Source organism: Salmo trutta, unplaced genomic scaffold, assembly GCF_901001165.1.
Source record: "Salmo trutta unplaced genomic scaffold, fSalTru1.1, whole genome shotgun sequence".
In the NCBI taxonomy this organism is placed as follows: Eukaryota; Metazoa; Chordata; class Actinopteri; order Salmoniformes; family Salmonidae; genus Salmo; species Salmo trutta.
This window is the reverse complement of record NW_021822758.1, coordinates 147,711-174,234: the sequence shown is the minus strand read 5'-3', so window position 1 is coordinate 174,234 and position 26,524 is coordinate 147,711. Positions and strand designations below refer to the sequence as shown.

At 44.3% G+C, this 26,524-nt stretch overlaps 1 protein-coding gene across 2 annotated transcripts; it reads right to left on the bottom strand.

The window, feature by feature from the left end:
• Window positions 1-10,424: 10,424 nt before the first annotated feature.
• LOC115184204 (28S ribosomal protein S11, mitochondrial-like) lies at window positions 10,425-20,203 on the bottom strand. Of its 2 annotated transcripts, none has more exons than XM_029745225.1 (6): window positions 20,064-20,203; window positions 18,935-19,039; window positions 15,224-15,322; window positions 12,342-12,471; window positions 12,093-12,158; window positions 10,425-10,898 (listed from the first exon to the last, which is right to left on the bottom strand). In XM_029745225.1, exons 1-6 carry the CDS (start codon window positions 20,147-20,149, stop codon window positions 10,791-10,793), a joined length of 594 nt encoding a protein of 197 aa, XP_029601085.1. In that variant the 5' UTR covers window positions 20,150-20,203; the 3' UTR covers window positions 10,425-10,790. The 2 variants fall into 2 exon arrangements, with proteins under 2 accessions (XP_029601085.1, XP_029601086.1); XM_029745226.1 differs by having other exon boundaries at window positions 12,093-12,155.
• Between the last annotated feature and the right edge of the window lie 6,321 nt (window positions 20,204-26,524).

The following is a 26,524-nucleotide window of genomic DNA, read 5'->3' as shown; positions in this document are numbered from 1 at the left end:
AAGATCCACAACATTTATTCCATGGGACAAAACTAGGTCCAGAGTATGACTGTGGCAGTGAGTAGGTCCAGAGACATGTTGGACAAAACCCACTGAGTCGATGATGGCTCCGAAAGCCTTGTGGAGTGGGTCTGTGGACTTTTCCATGTGAATGTTAAAGTCACCAAAAATTAGAATATTTTCTGCTATGACTACAAGATCCGATAAGAATTCAGGGAACTCAGTGAGGAACACTGCATATGGCCCAGGAGGCCTGTAAACAGTAGCTATAAAAAGTGAGTGAGTAGGCTGCATAGATTTCATGACTAGAAGCTCAAAAGACGAAAACGTAATTTTATTTTTTTTTGTAAATTGAAATTTGCTATCGTAAATGTTAGCAACACCTCCGCCTTTGCCGGATGCACGGGGGGTAAGGTCCCTAGTGTAACCAGGGGGTAAGGCCTCATTTAACACAGTAAATTCATCAGGCTTAAGCCATGTTTCAGTCAGGCCAATCACATCAAGATTATGATCAGTGATTAGTTCATTGACTATAACTGCCTTGGGAGTGAGGGATCTAACATTAAGTAACCCAATTTTGAGATGTGAAGTATCACAATCTCTTTCGATAATGGCAGGAATGGAGGAGGTCTTTATACTAGTGAGATTACTAAAGCGAACACCGCCATTTTTAATTTTGCCCAACCTAGATCGAGGCACAGACACGGTCTCAATGGGAAAAGCTGAGCTGACTACGCTGACTGTGCTAGTGGCAGACTCCACTAAGCTGGCAGGCTGGCTAACAGCCTGCTGCCTGGCCTGCACCCTATTTCATTGTGGAGCTAGAGGAGTTAGAGCCCTGTCTATGTTCGTAGATAAGATGAGAGCACCCCTCCAGCTAGGATGGAGTCCGTCACTCCTCAACAGGCCAGGCTTGGTCCTGCTTGTGGGTGAGTCCCAGAAAGAGGGCCAATTATCTACAAATTCTATCTTTTGGGAGGGGCAGAACACAGTTTTCAACCAGCGATTGAGTTGTGAGACTCTGCTGTAGAGCTCATCACTCCCCCTAACTGGGAGGGGGCCCGAGACAATTAATCGATGCCGACACATCTTTCTAGCTGATTTACACGCTGAAGCTATGTTGCGCTTGGTGACCTCTGACTGTTTCATCCTAACATCGTTGGTGCCGACGTGGATAACAATATCTCTATACTCTCTACACTCGGCAGTTTTAGCTTTAGCCAGCACCGTCTTTAGATTAGCCTTAATGTCGGAAGCCCTGCCCCCTGGTAAACAGTGTATGATCGCTGGATGATTCGTTTTAAGTCTAATACTGCGGGTAATGGAGTCGCCAATGACTAGGGTTTTCAATTTGTCAGAGCTAATGGTGGGAGCCTTCGGCGTCTCAGACCCCACAGTGGGAGGAGTAGAGACCAGAGAAGTCTCGGCCTCCGACTCCGACTCGCTTAATGGGGAGAACCGGTTGAAAGTTTCTGTCGGCTGAATAAGCGACACCGGTTGAGCATTCCTACAGCGTTTCCCTCCAGAAGCCATGAGAAAGTTGTCCGGCTGCGGGGACTGTGCGAGGGGGTTTATACTAACGTTACTATCTGTACTTGCTGGTGGCACAGACGCTGTTTCATCCTTTCCTACACTGAAATTACCCTTGCCTAACGATTGCGTCTGAAGCTGGGCTTGCAGCACAGCTATCCTTGCCGTAAGGTGATCGTTCTCCTGTATATTATAAGTACAACGACTGCAATTAGAAGGCATCATGTTAATGTTACTTAGTTTCGGCTGTTTGAAGTCCTGACGAACCATGTCCAGATAAAACCTCATTCAAGAAAGTTGAATGAAAAAAGTTGAGTGAGGGAAAAAGTAAAAATATACGGTAATGAAAAAGTAAAAACCGTCAGGTAGCAAAGTAAGATCGGCAACAAAAACGCACAGCAGCGTAAACAAGTCTGCAAGTTTTGACCGGAAACAGGAAACCGGAAACTTCAGCGCCACAGGTACACAACACACACACGCATGCATGTACACACACACACACTTGGGGTAAGCCCTGACCGTAAACTGCGGCCGTATTGTCTCTCATGAGTTTCACAAAATTGTACCAAACAGACCAGTTCGTAGCTGGATTCTTCACCGATCTTTCATACCTTCTCCAGAACATAAATGTCGTTCGGTTCTCCAGTCCAGTGAGGTGGAAGAATTCCTGGGTTCTTTCTATGAAGCCCACTCTCTCTGTATACTGTGGCCATGAGGACATTTTCTTAGGAATATACGACCTCTCTCTCACAGGGCCTGAGTAGGGGGATTGTACATAGAAAACCCAAAGAGGGCAACGTCATGACACTATGGTTACAATGTGTTTAGGGCTGATAGGAAAGGTAACGGTGGTGATGTTGCTATTTACACAATATTCTTTCTGTGTGTCTGTTAAAACCTCTTACATCTACACGTTCCGCTAGCGGAACGTCTGCTCCAATATCCAATGATGGGCGGGGCGCGAAATTCGAAAAACTTACACTTTTCAAACATATGACTATTTTACAGCTATTTAAAGACAAGGCTCTCCTTTATCTAACCAAACTGTCCGATTTCAAAAAGGCTTTACAGCGAAAGCAAAACATTAGATTATGTCAGCAGAGTACCCAGCCAGAAATAATCACACAGCCATTTTTCAAGCTAGCATATCATGTCACATAAACCCAAACCAGATCTAAATGCAGCACTAACCTTTGATGATCTTCATCAGATGACACTCCTAGGACATTGTGTTATACAATACATGCATGTCTGTTCAATCAAGTTCATATTTATATCAAAAAACAGCTTTTTACATTAGCATGTGACGTTCAGAACTAGCATTCCCACCGAACACTTCCGGTGATTTTACTAAATTACTCACGATAAACGTTCACAAAAAGCATAACAATTATTTTAAGAATTATAGATACAGAACTCCTCTATGCACTCGATATGTCCGATTTTAAAATAGCTTTTCGGATGAAGCACATTTTGCAATAATGTAAGTACATAGCCCGGCGTTACAGGGCTAGCTATTTAGACACCCTGCAAGTTTAGCCTTCACCAAAATCACATTTCCTATAAGACAAATGTTCTTACCTTGCTTGTTCTTCATCAGAATACACTGCCAGGACTTCTACTTCAATAACAAATGTAGGTTTGGTCCCAAATAATCCATCGTTATATCCAAACAGCGACGTTTTGTTCGTGCGTTCTAGACACTGTCCCAACGCTAAATCTCGGCCACGAGCATGACGCAAAATATGACAAAAAATTTCTAAATATTCCATTACCATACTTCGAAGCATGTCAACCGCTGTTTAAAACCAATATTTATACAATTTATCTCGTAGAGAAGCGATAATATTCCGACCGGGAATCTGCCTGTCTGTAAACTGAGGAAAAAACCGAAAGCCGGGGGCGGGGCGTGTCACGCGCCTAAGGCTTAGTCCATTGAGTGACCACTTAGCTTTTGCTCTCCTTTGTTTCAGCCAGGGCTTTGAATTACGTCATTCCTGTTTTTCCCGGGCTATGAGACCTCATTGGAGACGTGTGAAGTGTCACGTAAGAGCAGAGATCCTTTGTAAACGATAGAGATAATAAAGAAGGGCAAGAAATGTTCAGACAGGGTACTTCCTGAACAGAAGCATCTCAGGTTTTTGCCTGCCATAGGAGTTCTGTTATACTCACAGACACCATTCAAACAGTTTCAGAAACTTTGGAGTGTTTTCTCTCCAAAGCTAATAATTATATGCATATTCCAGTTTCTGGGCAGGACTAATAATCAGATTAAATCGGGTACGTTTTTTATCCAGCCGTGAAAATACTGCCCCCTAGCCATAACAGGTTAAAGGCTAACTCCAGTCCTAAACAATTATAATTGTTGGTTTTAAGTCTTCAGATGTGTTCAAACTCAAAAATAACAGTTATAGAAATCTACCATCCACCTTCCGCCAAGAAGTGTGTACTAAACAAACTCACTGATTTAATTGCCCTTTTTTTATTACCCCAGAGGTGTTGATCACTGGAGATTGTAATCTTGCATGGATGCTGGAAGCTGACTGTCTACATGATTGTTGTACTAATCTAAATTTGACCCAGCTGATTAAAGTCCACTCGTCCAAACTTAAAGGACCCTACGAAATCGACTTTGATTGACCTCATATTTACAAATACTCCAGAGAAATATGTTGGGAGTAGGATATTAGCTTTGGATATTAGTTGTTCCCATTGTATGTGTCAGGGATATACAGATGTCTCGATCCAAACCTCGTTTTATCAACAAGGGAAAATTTGAACATTTTCAATGAACAGGCCTTTTTTTGTGACTTTTTATTTTTGTGACTTTGATTGTTTTGTATCTGTACCAGACCCAGAGTTGGTGCTGAACTACTTCTCAAATGTTTTCAATTGTATTGTAGATAAACATGCTTCATTTTGGTTCCACTTTTCTGGGCTCTGTTATTTACTTAACAAATAAGGAATACTCAATATGCACTTATAAATCATAACAATTTTAATCAAAATACAGCTGTAGACAGAAGTCAAAGATTAAACATCACACATACAACTGATGTCTCTCCTGAGTTCTGCAAAATAGGAAAAGTCCAAGTTGCTTTTAATATGCATATGCAGTCAACCCCTAGTGATGTAATTGCCTACATCAACACCTTCTACTCATGAGACCAAGCCCATGCAGTTATACAAACTTGCAGGAGAGAACAACAGTTCCAGTGTTTTCTAAGGGCTCAGCAGTAATTTTCCACTCCCCAAATTCCTTTATAGTGGCATGTCTGACCCTCTTATCTCTTTCACTCCCCTGCAGGGTTCTGTGTCTATGAATCTCTTTTAGCCTTGAGGCGCTTTTCTCACAGACACCCTGTTCTGACAGCAAATAACTCACATCTTTCAGACCGTTTCTTATAAGAGGCAGACACTAGAAAATAACTGTGGAACAATATGAAACCTTTTATAATGAATATATGTATTGCTAATCTATAGACCAGGACCCTATAAATGTAGTGGGGGAGGGGTCTTATAGCCCTGCCCCTTCTATTAATACAACATAAGAATAATCAATTATTATAATACATCAAACATTTGGTGCAGCCCCTTATCATGACCCCAAGTTGACCCCATCATTCAGTCCAGAGCGATCTGAAGTCCTATACAACAGAGATGCTGCTAGATTCACCGACTCGGGGCCCAGACTGGCAGTCTTTCAGGAGGTTGAGAAATCTGTGTGTAAAACTAGTTAAAAAGCTAAATCAGATTATTATGCTAATAAACTATCTGAATGTACAGGGAACCCTGCTACATTTTGGAAAGCTGTTAAATCACTGAAGGGGTTGTGTCTCCTATTCTCTCCCCCCTAAAGAAATTAATTTAGATTCCCTGGCCTTATTACTGACAACATGGATATCATTAATGAATTTAATCACCATTTTATCTCTGCAGGCTTTATATTTGAATGTATTTCAAAAGCCGGCTCTTGAAAAGAGTAGTTTGGATATAGACGGTGAAAATCTATTGAATGATGGTAAATCTATTGAATGACGGTAAATCTATTGAATGACAGTAAATCTATATTGAATGATGGTAAATCTATTGAATGATAGTAAATTATATTGAATGATGGTAAATCTATTGAATGATAGTAAATTATTGAATGATGGTAAATCTATTGAATGACGGTAAATCTATTGAATGACGGTGAAAATCTATTTAATGATAGAAAATCTATTGAATGATGGTAAATCTATTGAATGATAGTGAAAATGCTGGTCATGAGTTTCATATTCTGAAATTCACTGATAATGAAGTCCTGGATGCTTTGTTAACATTAGACATTAATAAAAATCCCCAGGGGCTGATCATTTGGATCCTGGTCTGCTGAAGTGTGCAGCCACCCCTTATTACAGGCTCAGTAGCCCACGTTTTTAATTTAACGTTGTTATCAGGAAGTATTCCAAAAGCATGGAAATCCACATATGTGCTGCCACACCATGAGCCCAAATTGAGCTTGTTTCTCAGTATCAGTACCTGGGAGTCTGGATTGATGACAAGTTGTCCTTCGAACGGATATAAAACATCTGACTAAGAAGCTAAGATTAGTTTTTTATTATATTGAAATAAAGCATTCCTTTAGTATTAAAAATAGGAGAAAGATTGTTCAAGCAACGCTTCTTCCTGTATTGGATTTAGGTGATATTGTTTACATGCATGCAGCACCACCTCTATTAAAACCCTTGGGACGTAGTCTACCATTCAGCAATACGTTTTATCACAGGGGACAATTTTAGGACTCATCATTGTAGTCTGTACTTAATGTGGGATGGACCTCTCTGTCTGTAAGAAGAGAGCTGCATTCTCTTTTGATTTATTTACAAAGCAACCTGACAGAAACTCCCTCTATATGTAACATCATTAAGATAAGAATAATAAATTACCAAACCCGTTCTCAGGAATGGATAACACCAGAGATCGCTTCAGTCTCCACAGATTTAGGAAAATCAGGGTTTTCGTTTTTTTTTTGCCCCTAATTTGTGGACCAATCCACAGAGTTCACTGCAGTCAGATGTACTGGTGCCACTCAGACAGTTAGATGTGCTGGTGTCACTCAGGCAGTTAGATGTACTGGTGTCACTCAGATGGGCTGGTGCCACTCAGGCAGTTAGATGTACTGGTGCCACTCAGGCAGTTAGATGTACTGGTGCCACTCAGATGGGCTGGTGCCACTCAGGCAGTTAGATGTACTGGTGCCACTCAGGCAGTTAGATGTGCTGGTGCCACTCAGGCAGTTAGATGTGCTGGTGCCACTCAGGCAGTTAGATGTGCTGGTGCCACTCAGGCAGTTAGATGTGCTGGTGCCACTCAGGCAGTTAGATGTGCTGGTGCCACTCAGGCAGTTAGATGTGCTGGTGCCACTCAGGCAGTTAGATGGGCTGGTGCCACTCAGGCAGTTAGATGGGCTGGTGCCACTCAGGCAGTTAGATGGGCTGGTGCCACTCAGACAGTTTACATTACTGATTGAGGACCTCTATGTGATTGCTTTTGTTAATTGTGTGCTGAATTATATTGTTTTATACACGTGTATGTTTAATTTTCTGTTTTTATTGTAATGTGTACAGGGCTCTCTTGTAAAAATAGATTTTTAATCTCATTGTGACTGCCTGTTTAAATAAATACAATTAAATGAGCGAGCTAGGACGGACGTAGTCCACAACTATTTGTTCAGCGCTTTTGAAATGTGCAGAATTCAGAACATGGGCCGTTCTTAGTGTTCTCCCTGTACACCAAGTCAGAACCTTAGGATAAATAAAGGGGGCATATAAGCAAACGATAAAAGCTCTTACAATATTTGATGATTACATTTCTCAAAAACAGGCTACATGTGCACCATCAAGTCAGAACAGTAGGTGAAATTAAGAGGTGAAAATAGACCAAATTATTAGGGTGTGGCACGTTGGCTACGAACAGCTTACTACACAACATACACTTAGTACTACTTTATTAGCTACAGCATACATATATCCCTGGCATATTACATAATTTATGCAGCAGGATACAAGACATTTTAGGACTCAGTAGCAGAGATGTTCTGTTACCTGCTGTACAGCAGCTTCTTTTATACGTTGTAACATGTTTGGTTTCAAAGGACTAACTTGACTAAGTAAAGATGGATGTCTGTGTGTCTAGCATGTTGTGTTGTCCAGTAATGACATGAAATACTCTACGTTTTCTCACTCTAAAGATTAAATGGATGGCATAAACTATGACTACCAAAACGACCCAGTCCAGACAAAAACACTGGTAAATAACTGTTTATTTGGAAATGGAAAGTAGAGTTCAAATATCAGTCCCCATTATGCTGAGATAACTGTGGCTTGAAATGGGAGATACAGGTGGTTATGTAGTCTATACAGGTGGTTATGTAGTCTATATGTGATGCTATACAGGTGGTTATGTAGTCTATATGTGATGCTATACAGGTGGTTATGTAGTCTATATGTGATGCTATACAGGTGGTTATGTAGTCTATATGTGATGCTATACAGGTGGTCATGTAGTCTGTATGTGATGCTATACAGGTGGTTATGTAGTCTACATGTAGTCTATATGTGATGCTATACAGGTAGTCATGTAGTCTATACAGGTGGTCATGTAGTCTATATGTGATGCTATACAGGTGGTCATGTAGTCTATACAGGTGGTCATGTAGTCTATATGTGATGCTATACAGGTGGTCATGTAGTCTATACAGGTGGTCATGTAGTCTATATGTGATGCTATACAGGTGGTCATGTAGTCTATACAGGGGGTTATGTCGTCTATACAGGTGGTTATGTAGTCTATATGTGATGCTATACAGGTGGTGATGTAGTCTATACAGGTGGTGATGTAGTCTATACAGGTGGTTATGTAGTCTATACAGGTGGTCATGTAGTCTATACAGGTGGTCATGTAGTCTATACAGGTGGTCATGTAGTCTATACAGGTGGTCATGTAGTCTATATGTGATGCTATTCAGCGGTGTTCTTGGGTCATTGTATGTAAAAAGAGAACTGAAGAGGTTTTCAAGAATGGCAAAAAATATTTGTTGTCCTCATATACCTTGATGGAACCAGGAAGTCAGCATGGTCTGTAACGTTGTACACCTTGATGGAACCAGGAAGTCAGCATGGTCTGTAACGTTGTACACCTTGATGGAACCAGGAAGTCAGCATGGTCTGTAACGTTGTACACCTTGATGGAACCAGGAAGTCAGCATGGTCTGTAACATTGTACACCTCGATGGAACCAGGAAGTCAGCATGGTCTGTAACGTTTGACTAGTTAACTTCTTGAGGCTACCTGGGACGTTAGCGTGCCACCTGTGGCGCACCCTATCAACAGCAGGTGCATTTCAAGAGCGGCAAATTTGAAACCAAATAAATGTACAAATTCAAATTTCTCAAACATACAACTAACTTACAGCCTTTGAAAGATAAACATCTTCTTAATCTAACCACGTTTACCGATTTCAAAAAGGTTTTACGGGGAAAGCATAAAGTTAGGTTATGTTAGGAGAGTACATTGACAATAGCGGTGTGCAATGCATTGTCGATTCAAAGACAGGCTTTACCAAAACCATACAATCAGCTAAAATTATGCACTAACCTTTTACAATCTCCATCAGATGACACTCCTAGGACATTTTGTTAGACAATGCATGCATTTTTAGTTCTATCAAGTTCATATTTATATCTAAAAACAGTGTTTTACTATGGCGTTGATGTTCAGGAAATCGTTTCCCTCCAATACCGGCAGTCAAGTCATGACGACAAAATAATTAATTAATATTAGAAAACATTGCTAAAATATTATATTGTCATTCAAAGAATTATAGATTTACATCTCTTGAACGCAATGGACTTGTCAGATTTTAAATTAACCTTACTGGGAAATCACACTTTGCAATAATCTGAGCACTGCGCCAGAAAAATACGCATAGCGATACAGACTAACCGCCATGTTGGAGGAATCTAAAATCGAAAATACTATATAAATAATCCATTACCTTTGATTCTCTTCATCAGATGTCACTTCCAAAGAGTCCCAGGTCCATAACGAATGTAGTTTTGTTCAAAAAAGCTCATCATTTATGTCGAAAAACCTCCGTGTTGTAGCACATGATCTAAGCCAGCCGGACTTCACTTCACTTCAAGAACGGAAAAAATATATTTCCGTTCGTTCAAACATGTCAAACGTTGTATCGCATAAATCATTAGGGCCTTTTTTAACCAGAACATGAATAAAATTCAAGGCGGACCATTGGGTTTTCTTTTAAAACGTTTCGGAATGAGAGTACCCACCATCAAATCGCGCGCCAGGGTGAATGATGGACCATCACGTTCCATGGCTCTTATTCGGTCAGATCTCACTGTAGAACACTCAAAACACTTTGTAAAGGCTGGGGACATCTTGTGGAAGCAATAGGAAGTGCCAGAATTTACCTCACCCCCTTTGTTTTTCAATGGCATAGGCTCAAAGTCAATTCAACACATCAGGTATCCACTTCCTGTCAGAATCTGTCTCAGGGTTTTGCCTGCCAAATGAGTTCTGTTATACTCACAGACACCATTCAAACAGTTTTTGAAACTTTAGGGTGTTTTCTATCCATATATAATAAGTATATGCATATTGTAGTTACTGGGTAGGTGTAGGAGGCATTTAAAAATGGGCACATCTTTTTTCAAAAAGTCTCAATACTGCCCCCTATACCCTAACAGGTTAATGAACAGAGTTTCTGTAAAAACTGTCTGCATGTTTTGGTTGTTCACCTCATGTTAGTTGTGACAAACCTGATAACCTGGTCAGATCAGTCCTTCTCCTGCTGGAAGCCTTGTATTTATAATACATGCTGTACAGGGGTTTGTTTGTATATGGATTTAATAAACATAGAAAATGATGGGAACTTAAAAAACAGCCTCGTTCCAGATTCCCTCTGTCTGTCTCTAGATGTACCTGCATTCAGGGCCAGTTTCCCAGACACAGATTAAGCCAAGTCCTGGACTGAAGATTCTACACATTGAACTTGTTTTTCAGTCCAGGGATTCATCTGTGTCCGGGAAACAGGCCCTGAATGTTTCACCAACATTTCTACACGTACAAGTATTTTCCAAAATGCTTAAATTACCAGTAAAAAAATAAATAAAAAAAAGTCTTCATACAACAACATTAAACATGTTACAAGACAGATGGCTAGACCCCTGCAGTCCATGATGGTACGGTCCTTGTTCATATTCTTCTAGCCTTGCGAGGGCGACAACCATTGTGTGGTACGGGGGTGTTGTCTGTGATGGACACAACCTCCAATCCTCCCATGGTCAAACCCTTGATGGCAGACTGCACAGAGAGAGAGAGAGTGAGACACAGAGACAGAGAGAGAGACAGAGAGAGAGATAGAGAGAGAAATGCATCAGAACCAAATCAATGATAACGAGTCAAACATCTTTTCCTCGTCTCTACAAGATTCTGACTGAACACTTTCAAAACCAGATTTTTTTTTTATTTAACCAGGTAAATTGACTGAGAACACATTCTCATTTAAAGCAATGACCCGAGGAATAGTTACAGGGGAGAAATGACTGAGCCAATTGGAAGCTGGGGATGATTAGGTGACCGTGATGGTATGAGGGACAGATTGGGAATTTAGCCAGGACACCAGGGTTAACACCCCTTCTCTGACGATAAGTACCATGGGATCTTCAGTGACCTCAGAGAGTCAGGACACCCATTTAACATCCCATCCGAAAGATGGCAACCCAACACAGGGCAATGTCCCCAATCACTGCCCTGGGGCATTGGGATATATTTTTTTTAGACCAAAGGAAAGAGTGCCTCCTACTGGCCCTCCAACACCACTTCCAGCAGCATCTGGTCTTCCATCCAGGGACTGACCAGGACCAACCAGGATCAACCCTGCTTAGCTTCAGAAGCAAGCCAGCAGTGGGATGCAGGGTGGTAGGCTGCTGTGGGATGCAGGGTGGTAGGCTGCTGGTTAAAGCCAGCAGTGGGATGCAGGGTGGTAGGCTGCTGGTTAAAGCCAGCAGTGGGATGCAGGGTGGTAGGCTGCTGGTTAAAGCCAGCAGTGGGATGCAGGGTGGTAGGCTGCTGGTTAAAGCCAGCAGTGGGATGCAGGGTGGTAGGCTGCTGGTTAAAGCCAGCAGTGGGATGCAGGGTGGTAGGCTGCTGGTTAAAGCCAGCAGTGGGATGCAGGGTGGTAGGCTGCTGGTTAAAGCCAGCAGTGAGATGCAGGGTGGTAGGCTGCTGGTTAAAGCCAGCAGTGAGATGCAGGGTGTTAGGCTGCTGGTTAAAGCCAGCAGTGAGATGCAGGGTGGTAGGCTGCTGGTTAAAGCCAGCAGTGAGATGCAGGGTGGTATGCTGCTGGCAAACTGCTAGTATAATTTCAGAGTGGGGGGGAGAGATGCATCATGTCCTGTATTATGGGAACAATGTTGATCTCTACGGTATAATTTTCATGAATTCTGCATTTCTTCAGTTTGTCAACTGTGATGAAGTCGTCAACAAGGTACTCACCAAGCGTCCAGGACCCAGACCTTTCACCAACACACGGACAAACGTCACCCCGACCGCCGTGGCCTTCTGCCCAGGAGAAGAACACCTTATCATTTATCAGGAAACAGAAATTCCTCTTTTTTCCCCCAGTTTGTTTTAGGCTCTAGTGCCATCTAGTGGAGAAGAGATGTCTCTGTGTTCTTCTCTGTAGCAGCCAGACTAGAACTATACGTCTACGTTATCTATATTTTCCATATGGTCTCATCTTACCGCTGCAGCTGAGATGCCTGCTGTCTGAGCAGCGATGGGGGTGGACTTCTTGACATTCTTGAACCCCTCTGTTCCACATGATATTCTGACCATGAACTGGCCCTCACAGTCTGTCACCTGGACGTGTGTACTGGAGGGAGGACACGTTAAAATATATCACCTGGACATGTGGAGGGGGGACACGTTAAAATATATCACCTGGACATGTGGAGGGAGGACACGTTAAAATATTTCACCTGGACATGTGGAGGGGGGACACGTTAAAATATATCACCTGGACATATGTACTGGAGGGGGACACGTTAAAATATATCACCTGGACATGTGTACTGGAGGGGGGTGACACGTTAAAATATATCACCTTGACATGTGGAGGGGGACACATTAAAATATATCACCTGGACATGTGGAGGGGGGACACGTTAAAATATATCACCTGGACATGTGGAGGGGGGACACGTTAAAATATGTCACCTGGACATGTGGAGGGAGGACACGTTAAAATATATCACCTGGACATGTGGAGGGGGGACACGTTAAAATATATCACCTGGACATGTGTACTGGAGGGGGACACGTTAAAATATATCACCTGGACATGTGTACTGGAGGGGGGGACACGTTAAAATATATCACCTGGACATGTGGAGGGGGGACACGTTAAAATATATCACCTGGACATGTGGAGGGGGACACGTTAAAATATGTCACCTGGACATGTGGAGGGAGGACACGTTAAAATATATCACCTGGATATGTGGAGGGGGGACACGTTAAAATATATCAGCTGGACATGTGGAGGGGGGACAGGTTAAAATATATCACCTGGACATGTGGAGGGGGGACACGTTAAAATATGTCACCTGGACATGTGGAGGGAGGACACGTTAAAATATATCACCTGGACATGTGGAGGGGGGACACGTTAAAATATGTCACCTGGACATGTGGAGGGAGGACACGTTAAAATATATCACCTGGATATGTGGAGGGGGGACACGTTAAAATATATCACCTGGACATGTGGAGGGGGGACACGTTAAAATATATCACCTGGACATGTGGAGGGGGGACACGTTAAAATATATCACCTGGACATTTGGAGGGGGACACGTTAAAATATATCACCTGGACATGTGGAGGGGGGACACGTTAAAATATATCACCTGGACATGTGTACTGGAGGGGGACACGTTAAAATATATCACCTGGACATGTGGAGGGAGGACACGTTAAAATATATTACCTGGACATGTGGAGGGGGGACACATTAAAATATACTGCTCAAAAAAATAAAGGGAACACTTAAACAACACATCCTAGATCTGAATGAAAGAAATAATCTTATTAAATACTTTTTTCTTTACATCGTTGAATGTGCTGACAACAAAATCACACAAAAATAATCAAAGGAAATCCAATTTATCAACCCATGGAGGTCTGGATTTGGAGTCACACTCAAAATTAAAGTGGAAAACCACACTACAGGCTGATCCAACTTTGATGTAATGTCCTTAAAACAAGTCAAAATGAGGCTTAGTAGTGTGTGTGGCCTCTATGTGCCTGTATGACCTCCCTACAACGCCTGGGCATGCTCCTGATGAGGTGGCGTATGGTCTCCTGAGGTATCTCCTCCCAGACCTGGACTAAAGCATCCGCCAACTCCTGGACTGTCTGTGGTGCAACGTGGCGTTGGTGGATGGAGCGAGACATGATGTCCCAGATGTGCTCAATTGGATTCAGGTCTGGGGAACGGGCGGGCCAGTCCATAGAATCAATGCCTTCCTCTTGCAGGAACTGCTGACACACTCCAGCCACATGAGATCTAGCATTGTCTTGCATTAGGAGGAACCCAGGGCCAACCGCACCAGCATATGGTCTCACAAGGGGTCTGAGGATCTCATCTCGGTACCTAATGGCAGTCAGGCTCCCTCTGGCGAGCACATGGAGGGCTGTGCGGCCCCCAAAGAAATGCCACCCCACACTATGACTGACCCACCGCCAAACCGGTCATGCTGGAAGATGTTGCAGGCAGCAGAACGTTCTCCACAGCGTCTCCAGACTCTGTCACGTCTGTCACGTGCTCAGTGTGAACCTGCTTTCATCTGTGAAGAGCACAGGGCGCCAGTTGCGAATTTGCCAATCTTGGTGTTCTCTGGCAAATGCCAAACGTCCTGCACGGTGTTGGGCTGTAAGCACAACCCCCACCTGTGGACGTCGGGCCCTCATACCACCCTCATGGAGTCTGTTTCTTACCGTTTGAGCAGACACATGCACATTTGTGGCCTGCTGGAGGTCATTTTGCAGGGCTCTGGCAGTGCTCCTCCTGCTCCTCCTTGCACAAAGGCGGAGGTAGCGGTCCTGCTGCTGGGTTGTTGCCCTCCTCCACGTCTCCTGATGTACTGGCCTGTCTCCTGGTAGCGCCTCCATGCTCTGGACACTACGCTGACAGACACAGCAAACCTTCTTGCCACAGCTAGCATTGATGTGCCATCCTGGATGAGCTGCACTACCTGAGCCACTTGTGTGGGTTGTAGACTCCGTCTCATGCTACCACTAGAGTGAAAGCACCGCCAGCATTCAAAAGTGACCAAAACATCAGCCAGGAAGCATAGGAACTAAGAAGTGGTCTGTGGTCCCCACCTGCAGAACCACTCCTTTATTGGGGGTGTCTTGCTAATTGCCTATAATTTCCACCTGTTGTCTATTCCATTTGCACAACAGCATGTGAAATTTATTGTCAATCAGTGTTGCTTCCTAAGAGGACAGTTTGATTTCACAGAAGTGTAATTGACTTGGAGTTACATTGTGTTGTTTAAGTGTTCCCTTTCTTTTTTTGAGCAGTGTATATCAGGTATTCACATCACTTTCTGTCAGCTTACTTGTTATATGTGGCTTTGATATGTGCTATTGGCAACTCCTCGTATTTCTTCCCAGCCCATCTCAGCACACTGTCCTGGCCAGGCATCGGAGGGAGGTGACTTAAGGAGGAGGAAGAAACATGGGCAAACTGTTGGAAACGTGACAATATTGAGCAAAGACTATTACAAAAAAAAAAAATCACATTTCAAAGTCGGATTCATTTCCGATTCAAACAAGCATACTAAGAATAGAGGAAGGAAGGAATATGCTGGCTTCTAGCCTTTAGTTCGGTGTGAATGTTGCCTGTAATCCAGGGCTTCTGGTTGCGGTATGTACGTACAGTCACTGTGGGGGACGTTGTCGATGCACTTATTGATTAAGCCAGTGACTGAGGTGATGTACTCCTCAATGTCATTGTATGAATCCCGGAACATATTCCAGTCTGCGCCACCAAAACAGTCCTGTAGTTTAGCATCTTCGTCATCTGACCACTTCCGTATTGAGCGAGTCACTGGTGCTTCCTGCTTTTAGTTTTTGCTTGTAAGCTGGAATCAGGAGGATAGAATTATGGTCAGATTTTCCAAATGGAGGGCGAGGGAGAGCTTTGTACGCGTCTCTGTGTGTGGAGTAAAGGTGGTCAAGAGTTTTTTTTCTTCTTCTGGTTGCACGTGTGACATGCTGGTAGAAATGAGGTCAAACGGATTTAAGTTTCCCTGCATGAAAGTCCCCGGCCACTAGGAGCGCCACCTCTGGATGAGCGTTTTCCTGTTTTCCTAATGGCGGAATACAGCTCGTTGAGTGCGGTCTTAGTGCCAGCATCGGTTTGTGGTGGTAAATAGACGGCTACGATGAGGTATTTTACCTCAGGCGATCAATACCTCGAGACTTCTTTAACATTAGACGTCGCGCACCAGCAGTTATTGACAAAAATACACACCTCCCACCCCTCGTCTTACCAGACGTAGCTGCTCTGTCCTGCCGATGCACGGAGAAGCCAGCCAGCGTCTTACCAGACGTAGCTGCTCTGTCCTGCTGATGCACGGAGAAGCCAGCCAGCGTCTTACCAGACGTAGCTGCTCTATCCTGCCGATGCACGGAGAAGCCAGCCAGCATCTTACCAGACGTAGCTGCTCTGTCCTGCCGATGCACGGAGAAGCCAGCCAGCATCTTACCAGACGTAGCTGCTCTGTCCTGCCGATGCACGGAGAAGCCAGCCAGCATCTTACCAGACGTAGCTGCTCTGTCCTGCCGATGCACAGAGAAGCCAGCCAGCTCTATATTATCCATGTCGTCGTTCACCCACGACTCGGTGAAACATAAAATATGACAGTTTTTAATGTCCCGTTGGTAGGATAGTCTTAATAGTAGATGGCCCAGTTTGTTTTCCAGTGATTGCACGTTGGCCAATAATACGGAGGGAAGTCGTGGTTTACCTACTCGTCTACGAATTCTTAGAAGGCACCCCGGCCCCTCCTCCCCCTTTTCTTCCCCCTTTTCTTCCCGCTGATGACAGGGATTTGGGCCTCGTCTTGACAAAGCAGTAGATATCTTTTGCTTCGGACTCATTAAATAAAAAAAATCTGCGTCCAGTTCGAGGTGACTAATCGCTGTTCAGATGTCCAGAAGCTCTTTTCGGTCATAAGAGATGGTAAGCAGCAACATTATGTACAAAATAAGTTACAAACATTACAAATAAATAAACAAAATAGCACAGTTGGTTAGGAGCCTGTAAAACGGCAGCCCTCCCCTCCGACGCCATAATTATACCTCAACTGTTAAACAAGTTGAGGAGAGTAAATTACTTGGTGTTACCTTAGATTGTAACTGTCGTGGTCAAAACATATAGATTCAATGGTTGTAAAGATGGGGGAGAGGTCTGTCTGCTTTTGTTTGACATCACACTCCACAAAGCAAGTCCTGCAGGCTCTAGTTTCATCTTATCTTGGATTATTGTCCAGTCATATGGTCAGGTGCTACAAAGAAGGATCTTGTTCAACTGCAGCAGGCCCAGAACAGAGCGGCACGTCTTGTCATCAGAGGGCTAAGATCAATACAGTCTCTCTCTCGGCTGAAAGTAGAGGAGAGATCAATACAGTCTCTCTCTCTCTCGGCTGAAAGTAGAGGAGAGATCAATGCAGTCTCTCTCTCGGCTGAAAGTAGAGGAGAGACTGACTGCATCATTATAAGAAACAGTCGTTAAATCCCAAATTGTTTGCATAGTCAACTTACACAAAGCTCTGACAGACACACTTACCCCACCAGACATGCCACCAGGGGTCTTTTCACAGTCCCCAAATCCAGAACAAATTCAAGAAAGCGTACAGTATTATATAGAGCCATCATTGCATTGAACTCCCATCTCAGATTGCTCAAGTGAACAGCAAACCGGGTTTCAAAAAGAATTAAAGCAACAAGACACAACGCCTCTCCCCTATTTGACCTGGATATTGTTTAGGTACTGATTTACAGGGATCCTAATAAAATACCCCAGATACCCAATAAGAGTCATTGGACCAAGGTGTCTTCTGTACGACGCTCTGTCTGAACATGAACATGCATCGCTTGCGGTACGGTTTTGGAAGCATATGGACCTCATCTTTCATATAAAAAAAAATAAACTAAAAGGTTAAATTACAACACATCTTTATAGGGTTAGTGTTCCCACACAGCCATATCTCCATGTTTCATTGCTTGTTTACGAAGACAGAGTGGACTACCTGTGTTAATTTGCTGTCTAGCGTGCTCCGAACACCTGTGTGTCAGCGAAACTCAGGAAGTGGAGCGGAATTATAGTTTTGCTGGATGGATCTGGGCAAAATGGCTTATTGTTTTATTTTGAAGGATTGTTTCTCGAGAGTTGGGATTGTAGTTCACATGAGCCAGTTGTGGGACAAGGCAGAATGGCTGAAAAGTGTAGAGACAAGGCAGAATGGCTGAAATGTGTAGAGACAAGGCAGAATGGCTGAAAAGTGTAGAGACAAGGCAGAATGGCTAAAAAGTGTAGAGACAAGGCAGAATGGCTAAAAAGTGTAGAGACAAGGCAGAATGGCTAAAAAGTGTAGAGACAAGGCAGAATGGCTAAAAAGTGTAGAGACGAGGCAGAATGGCTGAGAAGTGTAGAGACGAGGCAGAATGGCTGAGAAGTGTAGGGACGAGGCAGAATGGCTGAGAACTGTAGGGACGAGGCAGAATGGCTGAGAAGTGTAAGGACGAGGCAGAATGGCTGAGAAGTGTAAGGACGAGGCAGAATGGCTGAGAAGTGTAGGGACAAGGCAGAATGGCACCTAGAGTCTGAGAGCTAGTGTTACCTGAACTCTTTGGATATTTTCCCAGGTGTGGCTGAGAAGTGTAGGGACGAGGCAGAATGCCACATAGTCTGAGAGCTAGTGTTACCTGAACTCTTTGGATATTTTCCCAGGTGTGGCTGAGAAGTGTAGGGACGAGGCAGAATGCCACATAGTCTGAGAGCTAGTGTTACCTGAACTCTTTGGATATTTTCCAAGGTGTGGCTGAGAAGTGTAGGGACGAGGCAGAATGCCACATAGTCTGAGAGCTAGTGTTACCTGAACTCTTTGGATATTTTCCCAGGTGTGGCTGAGAAGTGTAGGGACGAGGCAGAATGCCACATAGTCTGAGAGCTAGTGTTACCTGAACTCTTTGGATATTTTCCCAGGTGTGGCTGAGAAGTGTAGGGACGAGGTAGAATGCCACAGTCTGAGAGCTAGTGTTACCTGAACTCTTTGGATATTTTCCCAGGTGTGGCTGAGACACTGGCCTCCTCCTGAAACCTGACAGCACTGGAGGACACTGCTCTCTGCAGACTGCTGGTTCCACAACTACAACAGAGAATAAAACAAATCAAAAATCAACACAGCGACTTCAAAAACAGGCAAACAGAAGATAGAAGCTGCAAGTAGCAATGTGATTATTGTTCACAAACTGGCTAGCAAGTGTTGATAAATCAAACTGTTCATTTTGAGAGAGTCCAGTAACTGTCCAGAACATAAACCTCTGCTACACACACTGAACACACATAACACATAAACACACATAAACACACAAACACACATAAACACCACATGTAAAGGTGTTGGTTTCATGAGCTGAAATATAAAAAAGCTTATTTCTCAAATTATTTACACAAATTTGTTTACATCCCTGTTAGTGAGCATTTCTTCTATGCCAAGATCAACCATCCATCTGACAGGTGTGGCATATCAAGAAGCTGATTGAGTTGGAGGCGTGCTCGGCCACGCAGTCATGGGTGAACAGGGAGTACAGGAGGGGGCTGAGCACGCACCCTTGTGGGGCCCCCCCAGTGTTGAGGATCAGCGAAGTGGGTACTATGGTGTTAAATGCTGAGCTATATTTCAAAGAACAGCATTCTTACATGGATATTCCTCTTGTCCAGATGGGATAGGACAGTGTGCAGTGAAATCGCCATCACAGTAGGGCGACTGCACTGCACAACCAGTTTATTAAAAAAATACATAAAAAGGTCCACCAATGGCTGCACCCCTGCCCAGTCATGTGAAATCCATAGATTATGGAATAATTCATTCATTTCAATTGACTCTTTCCCTTATATGAACTGTAACTCAGTAAAATCTTTGAAATTGTTACATGTTGCGTTTATAATTTTGTTTAGTATAGATAGATAACTAACAAGGTAGCTGATCAGTTGAATGAAGTGTAGCAAACTGGCAGTATAATTAAATCGGCAAAGGGTTTTTGTCTAGTTTAAAGTACCAGACTACCAGTTGTCAAACTAGCATTATAAAATAACATTATCTAGCCAGCTAGTCAATTGCATACATGGGATTTCGTATAATAATAAAAATTAAAAAACGAGATACTTACATTGAGCCTCCTGCATTGAAGGAACCAGCAACCTGTTGGCAGGCACTCCTGCCAGAATGAGATAATATACCGTTTAATTTATACATGATGAATTAATTAATATAATTTAGCTACTAGAAACCAGCAGGTTAGCTGGTGTTACACAACAACATGTGTGACATTGAGGAGGTTTCCATTCAGTATGACGCGTTTCCTGGAATAGTACATTATTAACCCTGTGGGGGAGAGGTACAAATTATTACAAACATATATAGTTCTAAAATCTTACGCATAAACTTTTTTTATTTCTACATTAAATCTATCTAAGATCAATTTAAACAAATATGTTTCAATGAAGCTACATCTTAATGTTATATATATTTTTATTTAATTTCAAACTACATTTATCTTCATTTCCTCTACCCCCTTTTTTTCTTCTTTAGTATAATCTCTCCCTTCTTCGCAGAGGATTGTGGGTGGAAACTGGAGAATCAAGATGGCGGCGCCCTGTTCCAAGATGGTGAATCGTCCTTTATTTCGGCAATTTATGACACATGTCAGACGGACGGGCTCAAACATAAATGAGTTCGTCAGTTGTCTCTCAGTTGTGTTTGTTGAGCTGCAACTCAGAGCCAAAGTAAACCGGGAAGCGTCGCGTCGCGGTGGAAGCTGTACGGGGCGGTGTGTATTATGGGTGTAAGATGGCACAGTGATGCCATCTGTTGGTAAATGTTAATTACTGCAACTCCAGTGTTTTACCGGTGTGCTTGAAATACCCGGATGTATTGCAATATACTGAACAAGACTGGTTACCCGCATCCATGCCTCTGTCTCGTCATTTAACATTCAAACATGGTGTCAGAGTCGGATAACTAACCATGCTATCCGCAAATTAGAGCCACCTGTTCTGGTTTACCCCCTGAAAAATGCTTATTTGAGTAAAACTTCGCCTGACGCCGGAATTGTCCTTAGCTAGAGTGAGTTTGCTAGTTAGCTTCAGTGTTGTTAGCACCGGTTAGACATGGCAGCGAACATTCCCCCTCCCGCCGTTATGAAGCTCAGCTGAGACTGGAGCACAAACTGGGATACGTTTAGAGGTGAATGGGAGGACTATGCACTAGCAACGGGACTTCAGGAAAAGGACGATGAGGTAGTGGCTGCCACTTTGAGGACTATAATGGGAACAGAATGCCGACACGTATACAAACACAACCTGAACCTAACAGCAGCTCAGCAAGGTAACGCTACAGCTATTCTTGATGCTCTTGAACATTACTTCAAGCCAGCAAAGAACATTATCTACGAGCGTTATGTTTTCGGTTGTTGCAAACAGGAGGACGGGGAGTCCATTGACAGCTTTGTCACTAGGCTAAGGGAAAAGGCAGCTACATGTGACTATGGTGCTTTAAGAGATGAACTGATCAGAGATAAGCTAGTGTTTGGCATAACTGATGAGGGCACCCGCAGACGTTTGTTGAGAGAACGTGACCTGACGCTGGTCTTGGCAGTGGAGACATGCCGTGCAGCAGAGCTTACTGATATACGGATAAGGTCCATGGAACTAGAAAGACAACATATGGACAATGTCAATGCTACATTCAGGCAGCCAGTAAGGAAATTCCCCTTTGCCACAGCTAATGCTAATACTACAGCCAATTCTGCAGCAGACAACCCCAATACGTGCAGATATTGTGGCATTTCTCATGGACGAGGAAAAGAATACTGCCCAGCCTATGGAAAAATATGCAAATCCTGTGGTACAGCTAATCACTTCGCAAGGGTCTCCATGAAAAGCAAGAGAAAGGAGGGTAAAGTGCACTCCATTGAAACAAACACAGATGAAGGGAACAACAGCACAGAGGATGTATATGCTAGCGAGTGCATAGGGGCAGTGAGGGCAAAAGGACAAAAGTGGTTTGTCACTCTGCTACTTAATAATAAACCACAGCAATGCCAGCTAGATTCAGGGGCCACATGTAATGTTATGAGCCTTAGAGACAAAAGGAGGCTTGCGCCCAAAGACAAACTCACACAGAGTAGCACCAAGCTGAAATTGTATTCAGGACAGTTCATGACCTCTTTAGGCCTGTTTGTGACAGAGTGTGTTTTACGTGGCCAGAAACACACCCTTGAGTTTGAAATAGTTGAGGCTCGTCAACAGCCATTACTGTCAGGTTCTACATGCGAGCGCCTTGGACTTATTAACTTCACCATCCCAGCTGATCTTAACATTATAGACAATGTCCAGGCTGGGCCCCTGAGCAAGGAGACACTCCTGAGCAAGTACCATGATGTCTTCAATGCACCGGTCGAGTCAGTTCCCGGCGAAGTCCACTTTGAGTTGGACGCAGCAATCCAGCCTGTCCAGTGTGCACCCCGCAATGTACCAGTGGCTATGAAAGCAGCTACAAAGGCTCAGCTTGACAAATACGAAGCAGATGGCCACATGATATCCGTCACCGAGCCTACAGACTGGATAAGTAATATGGTCATCGTCAAGAAACCAGACAAGCTACGGATGTGCATTGATCCTAAACACCTCAACCGGGCTCTGAGACGCTCACATTACATTATGCCCACGTTGGAGGATGTTCTTTACAAGCTCCCAAAGGCCAGAGTCTTCACGCTCGTGGACGCCAGAGATGCCTTCCTGCAGTGCAAGCTCGACGAGCCCAGCAGCTACATGACCACCTTTTGGACACCCTGGGGCAGGAAGAGGTGGTTGAAGCTCCCGTTTGGTGTCTCCGTGGCTCCAGAGGTGTATCAGCGGAAACAGCATGAGCTGTTGATGGGACTCAGTGGCGTGGAACCCATAGCAGATGACATCCTCGTAGTGGGCTGTGGGGACAGTGATGAGGAGGCAGAATGTGACCATGACGCCAAGCTGCTGGCCCTGATGGTCAGATGCAGACAGGTCAAGCTAAGGCTAAGCATAAAAAAGCTTCAGTTTAAAGTGCCAGAGGTCCGCTTTCATGGGCACATCTTGTCCTCCACTGGATTGAAGGCGGATCCTGAAAAAGTGAAGGCTGTCTTGGAAATGCCCCACCCATCTGACGTGAAGGCAGTGCAACGCTTCGTCGGATTCGTCACCTACCTGGCCAAGTTCCTACCGCGGCTCTCTGAAGTGTGTGAGCCACTAAGGAGGCTCATGGACAAGGACACCATCTGGCATTGGCTCCCAAAACATGACGCAGCGGTGAGGGAAATAAAACAACTGGTCACCCAGACACCTGTACTGCGATACTACGATGTGTCAAAACCTGTCACGATTCAGAGTGACTCAAGCCAGTATGGACTTGGCTGTTGCCTCATGCAGGAGGTCCAGCCTGTGGCATTCGCCTCTAGGGCACTCACCCCAACAGAGCAGAACTATGCCCAGATAGAGAAGGAGTGCCTCAGCATTGTGTTTGCATGCCAACGCTTCCACCACTATCTGTACGGGCGCAACAATATTACCGCAGAGACCGATCACAAGCCCCTTATTGCTATATTCAGCAAGCCTCTCCTGAATGCCCCGAAACGACTGCAGAGCATGCTACTGGCCCTACAAAACTACAACCTCAAGGTGGTGTATAAGCCAGGGCCAGAGATGTATGTGAGTGACACGCTCAGCAGGGCTACTGCATCAGGCACTCACAGACGCTCCATGCATGAACGACACGCAGTGTGCAGCTTACAAACAGAGCAAGTGGATGTTGAACACATCAACCAGGCTGACTACCTCAATGTCACGGACCAGCACCTTATACAAATCAGACAGCACACAGACAGGGACGAGCAACTCCAGGCATTGAGGTCTGTGATTCTGATGGGCTGGCCCGACTGCAAGGAAGAAACTGCTTTAGCCGTCAGAGATTATTGGCCAGTCAAAGAGGAGCTCAGTGTTCAAAACGGAGTAATATTCAAGGGTCAGAGAGTCGTTATTCCCCGGTCTCTGCGCCCTGAGATGTTGGCGCGCGTGCACTCAAGTCACATAGGAGGTGAGGCCTGTTACAGACAAGCACGTGACACACTGTATTGGCCAGGAATGCAGAGTGAAATCAAAGACTATGTCAGTAAATGCACAATCTGCAATGAATATGCCACTGAGCAACAGAGAGAGACGATGATGTCCCACGAGCTACCGATGCGCCCCTGGCAGATAGTAAGTCTAGATCTCTTCCAGCACAGTGGCAAAGACATTCTGCTGGTAGTCGATCATTATTCAGACTTCTGGGAGATTGACCTCCTCCCCGACCTCTCAGCAGAGACAACAATCAAACGCTGCAAGGCTCAGTTTGCCCGCTATGGCCAGCCAGATAGGGTAATTTCAGACAATGGATCCCAATTCTCCGGAGTTGAGTTCCGAAAATTTGCTGCAGATTGGGAATTCGAGCACGTCACTTCATCACCACGACACCCAAAAGCTAATGGGAAGGCGGAGTCCGCAGTCAAAATCGCAAAGAACCTCTGCAAAAAAGCTCTGCGAGAGGGCAAAGATGCCTGGAAAGCAATCCTGCAGTGGCGCAATACCCCGACAGAAGTCATGGATAGCAGCCCGGCCCAGCGCCTCATGGCACGGCGCTTAAAAGCAGCTCTGCCAGTAGCCAGCACTCTCCTGGAGCCATGTGTGGTGACAGACGTGCTGGTGAAGCTACGTCACAGAAGACAGGTCTCCAAGTTCATCTATGACAAATCAGCAAAAGACTTACCTGAGCTCAGGGTGGGTGAAACGGTGCGGATGAAGCCACTACCAGGGGACCGGACTGGCCTCTGGAGACTCGGATCCTGTGTACAGAAAGTGGCACCACGCTCCTACTTGGTCGAGGTGAATGGATCACGGTACCGTCGTAACAGGGTTGACCTTCGGATTGCTGAGCCAGCACCTACTCAGAACCCTGATGGTCAAAGGGGTCGCATGACAAAAGACAGAACCCCAGCAAGTCACATGGGGCCTGAGGCACTGGGCGAAGAGCCAGGGGATCACAGGTCGGCCGCTCCCTCGCCCATCAATACTCCCCTTAGACAGTCAGGTGACACGCCTGTGCGGGAACCCGCAGTCCTCGCAGACAAGCCCCCTGTCTTTTCACGCTGTCGGCGTCTGTCCCAGCCACCAAAAAGACTTAATCTGTAGGTTTCCCATTAGGGATTGTTGACAGACAGAGATAAAAGTGAAGAGAGTATCAAAATGTGTTCAGTTGTTACTTGGAAAAAATAAATAAAAAAATACTAAACTGTTCATGTTGGAAAGTATTACTAGGTTTGTTTTGTTAGTGAATTGACAGCTCCTGTCCTATTTTATAAAAGGAAAGATGTTATGGGTGTAAGATGGCACAGTGATGCCATCTGTTGGTAAATGTTAATTACTGCAACTCCAGTGTTTTACCGGTGTGCTTGAAATACCCGGATGTATTGCAATATACTGAACAAGACTGGTTACCCGCATCCATGCCTCTGTCTCGTCATTTAACATTCAAACAGTGTGTCTCCAGAGGCTGCCGGTCATATCGCAGGAGCGGAACCCGGTCGAGGACCGATTCGCTGAGCTCATGCATCAGGTATACATGTTGTATTTCATTCATTTGGTCAATGGCTTTAGTCACTAGTGAATACACACACACAGATGGTTTACTGACCGTGGTCCTGAAGTGGATGTGCAGGCCAATGCAGGTCTTTGCTTCAAGCTTTGCACTAACACATATTCAACTTCAAGACTTCATTCAGTTGAATCAGTAGTGTAAGGCTAGAATGAAACCCTGCACCCTGTTGCTCTCCATTGCTCTGCTCCAGGGTTTGAAATACCGGTGATTTTAGAGTTAGAAGTTAGCTCCCCTAAATGCAACAAACTCTAGTGTGTCCCTAAATAATGCTAATTTAACCATTCTTCGCTTTGTTTAAAATGCAATGTTAAATATGATTTAGACACCAATATCACAAGACAAATAGCCGTTAGCTAGACGCCAATATCACTAGACACCAATATCACTAGACAACTAGCCTACAGCTAGACACCAATATCACTAGACAACAATATCACTAGACAACTAGCCTACAGCTAGACACCAATATCACTAGACAACTAGTAAATAGCTAGAGACCAATATCACTAGACAACTAGCCAACAGCTAGACACCAATATCACTAGACAACTAGCCAACAGCTAGACACCAATATCACTAGACAACTAGCCAACAGCTAGACACCAATATCACTAGACAACTAGTCTACAGCTAGACACCAATATCACTAGACACCAATATCGCTAGACACCAATATCACTAGACAACTAGTCTACAGCTAGACACCAATATCACTAGACAACTAGTCTACAGCTAGATGTAACTGTGTAGGTTCCGTCCCTCTCTTCGCTCGAACCAGGGACCCTTGCACACATCAACAACTGACACCCACGAAGCATCGTTACCCATCGCGCCATAAAAGCCGCGGCCCTTGCAACGCTTGAAACGCTATTAGCGTGCACCACCGCTAACTAACTAGCCATT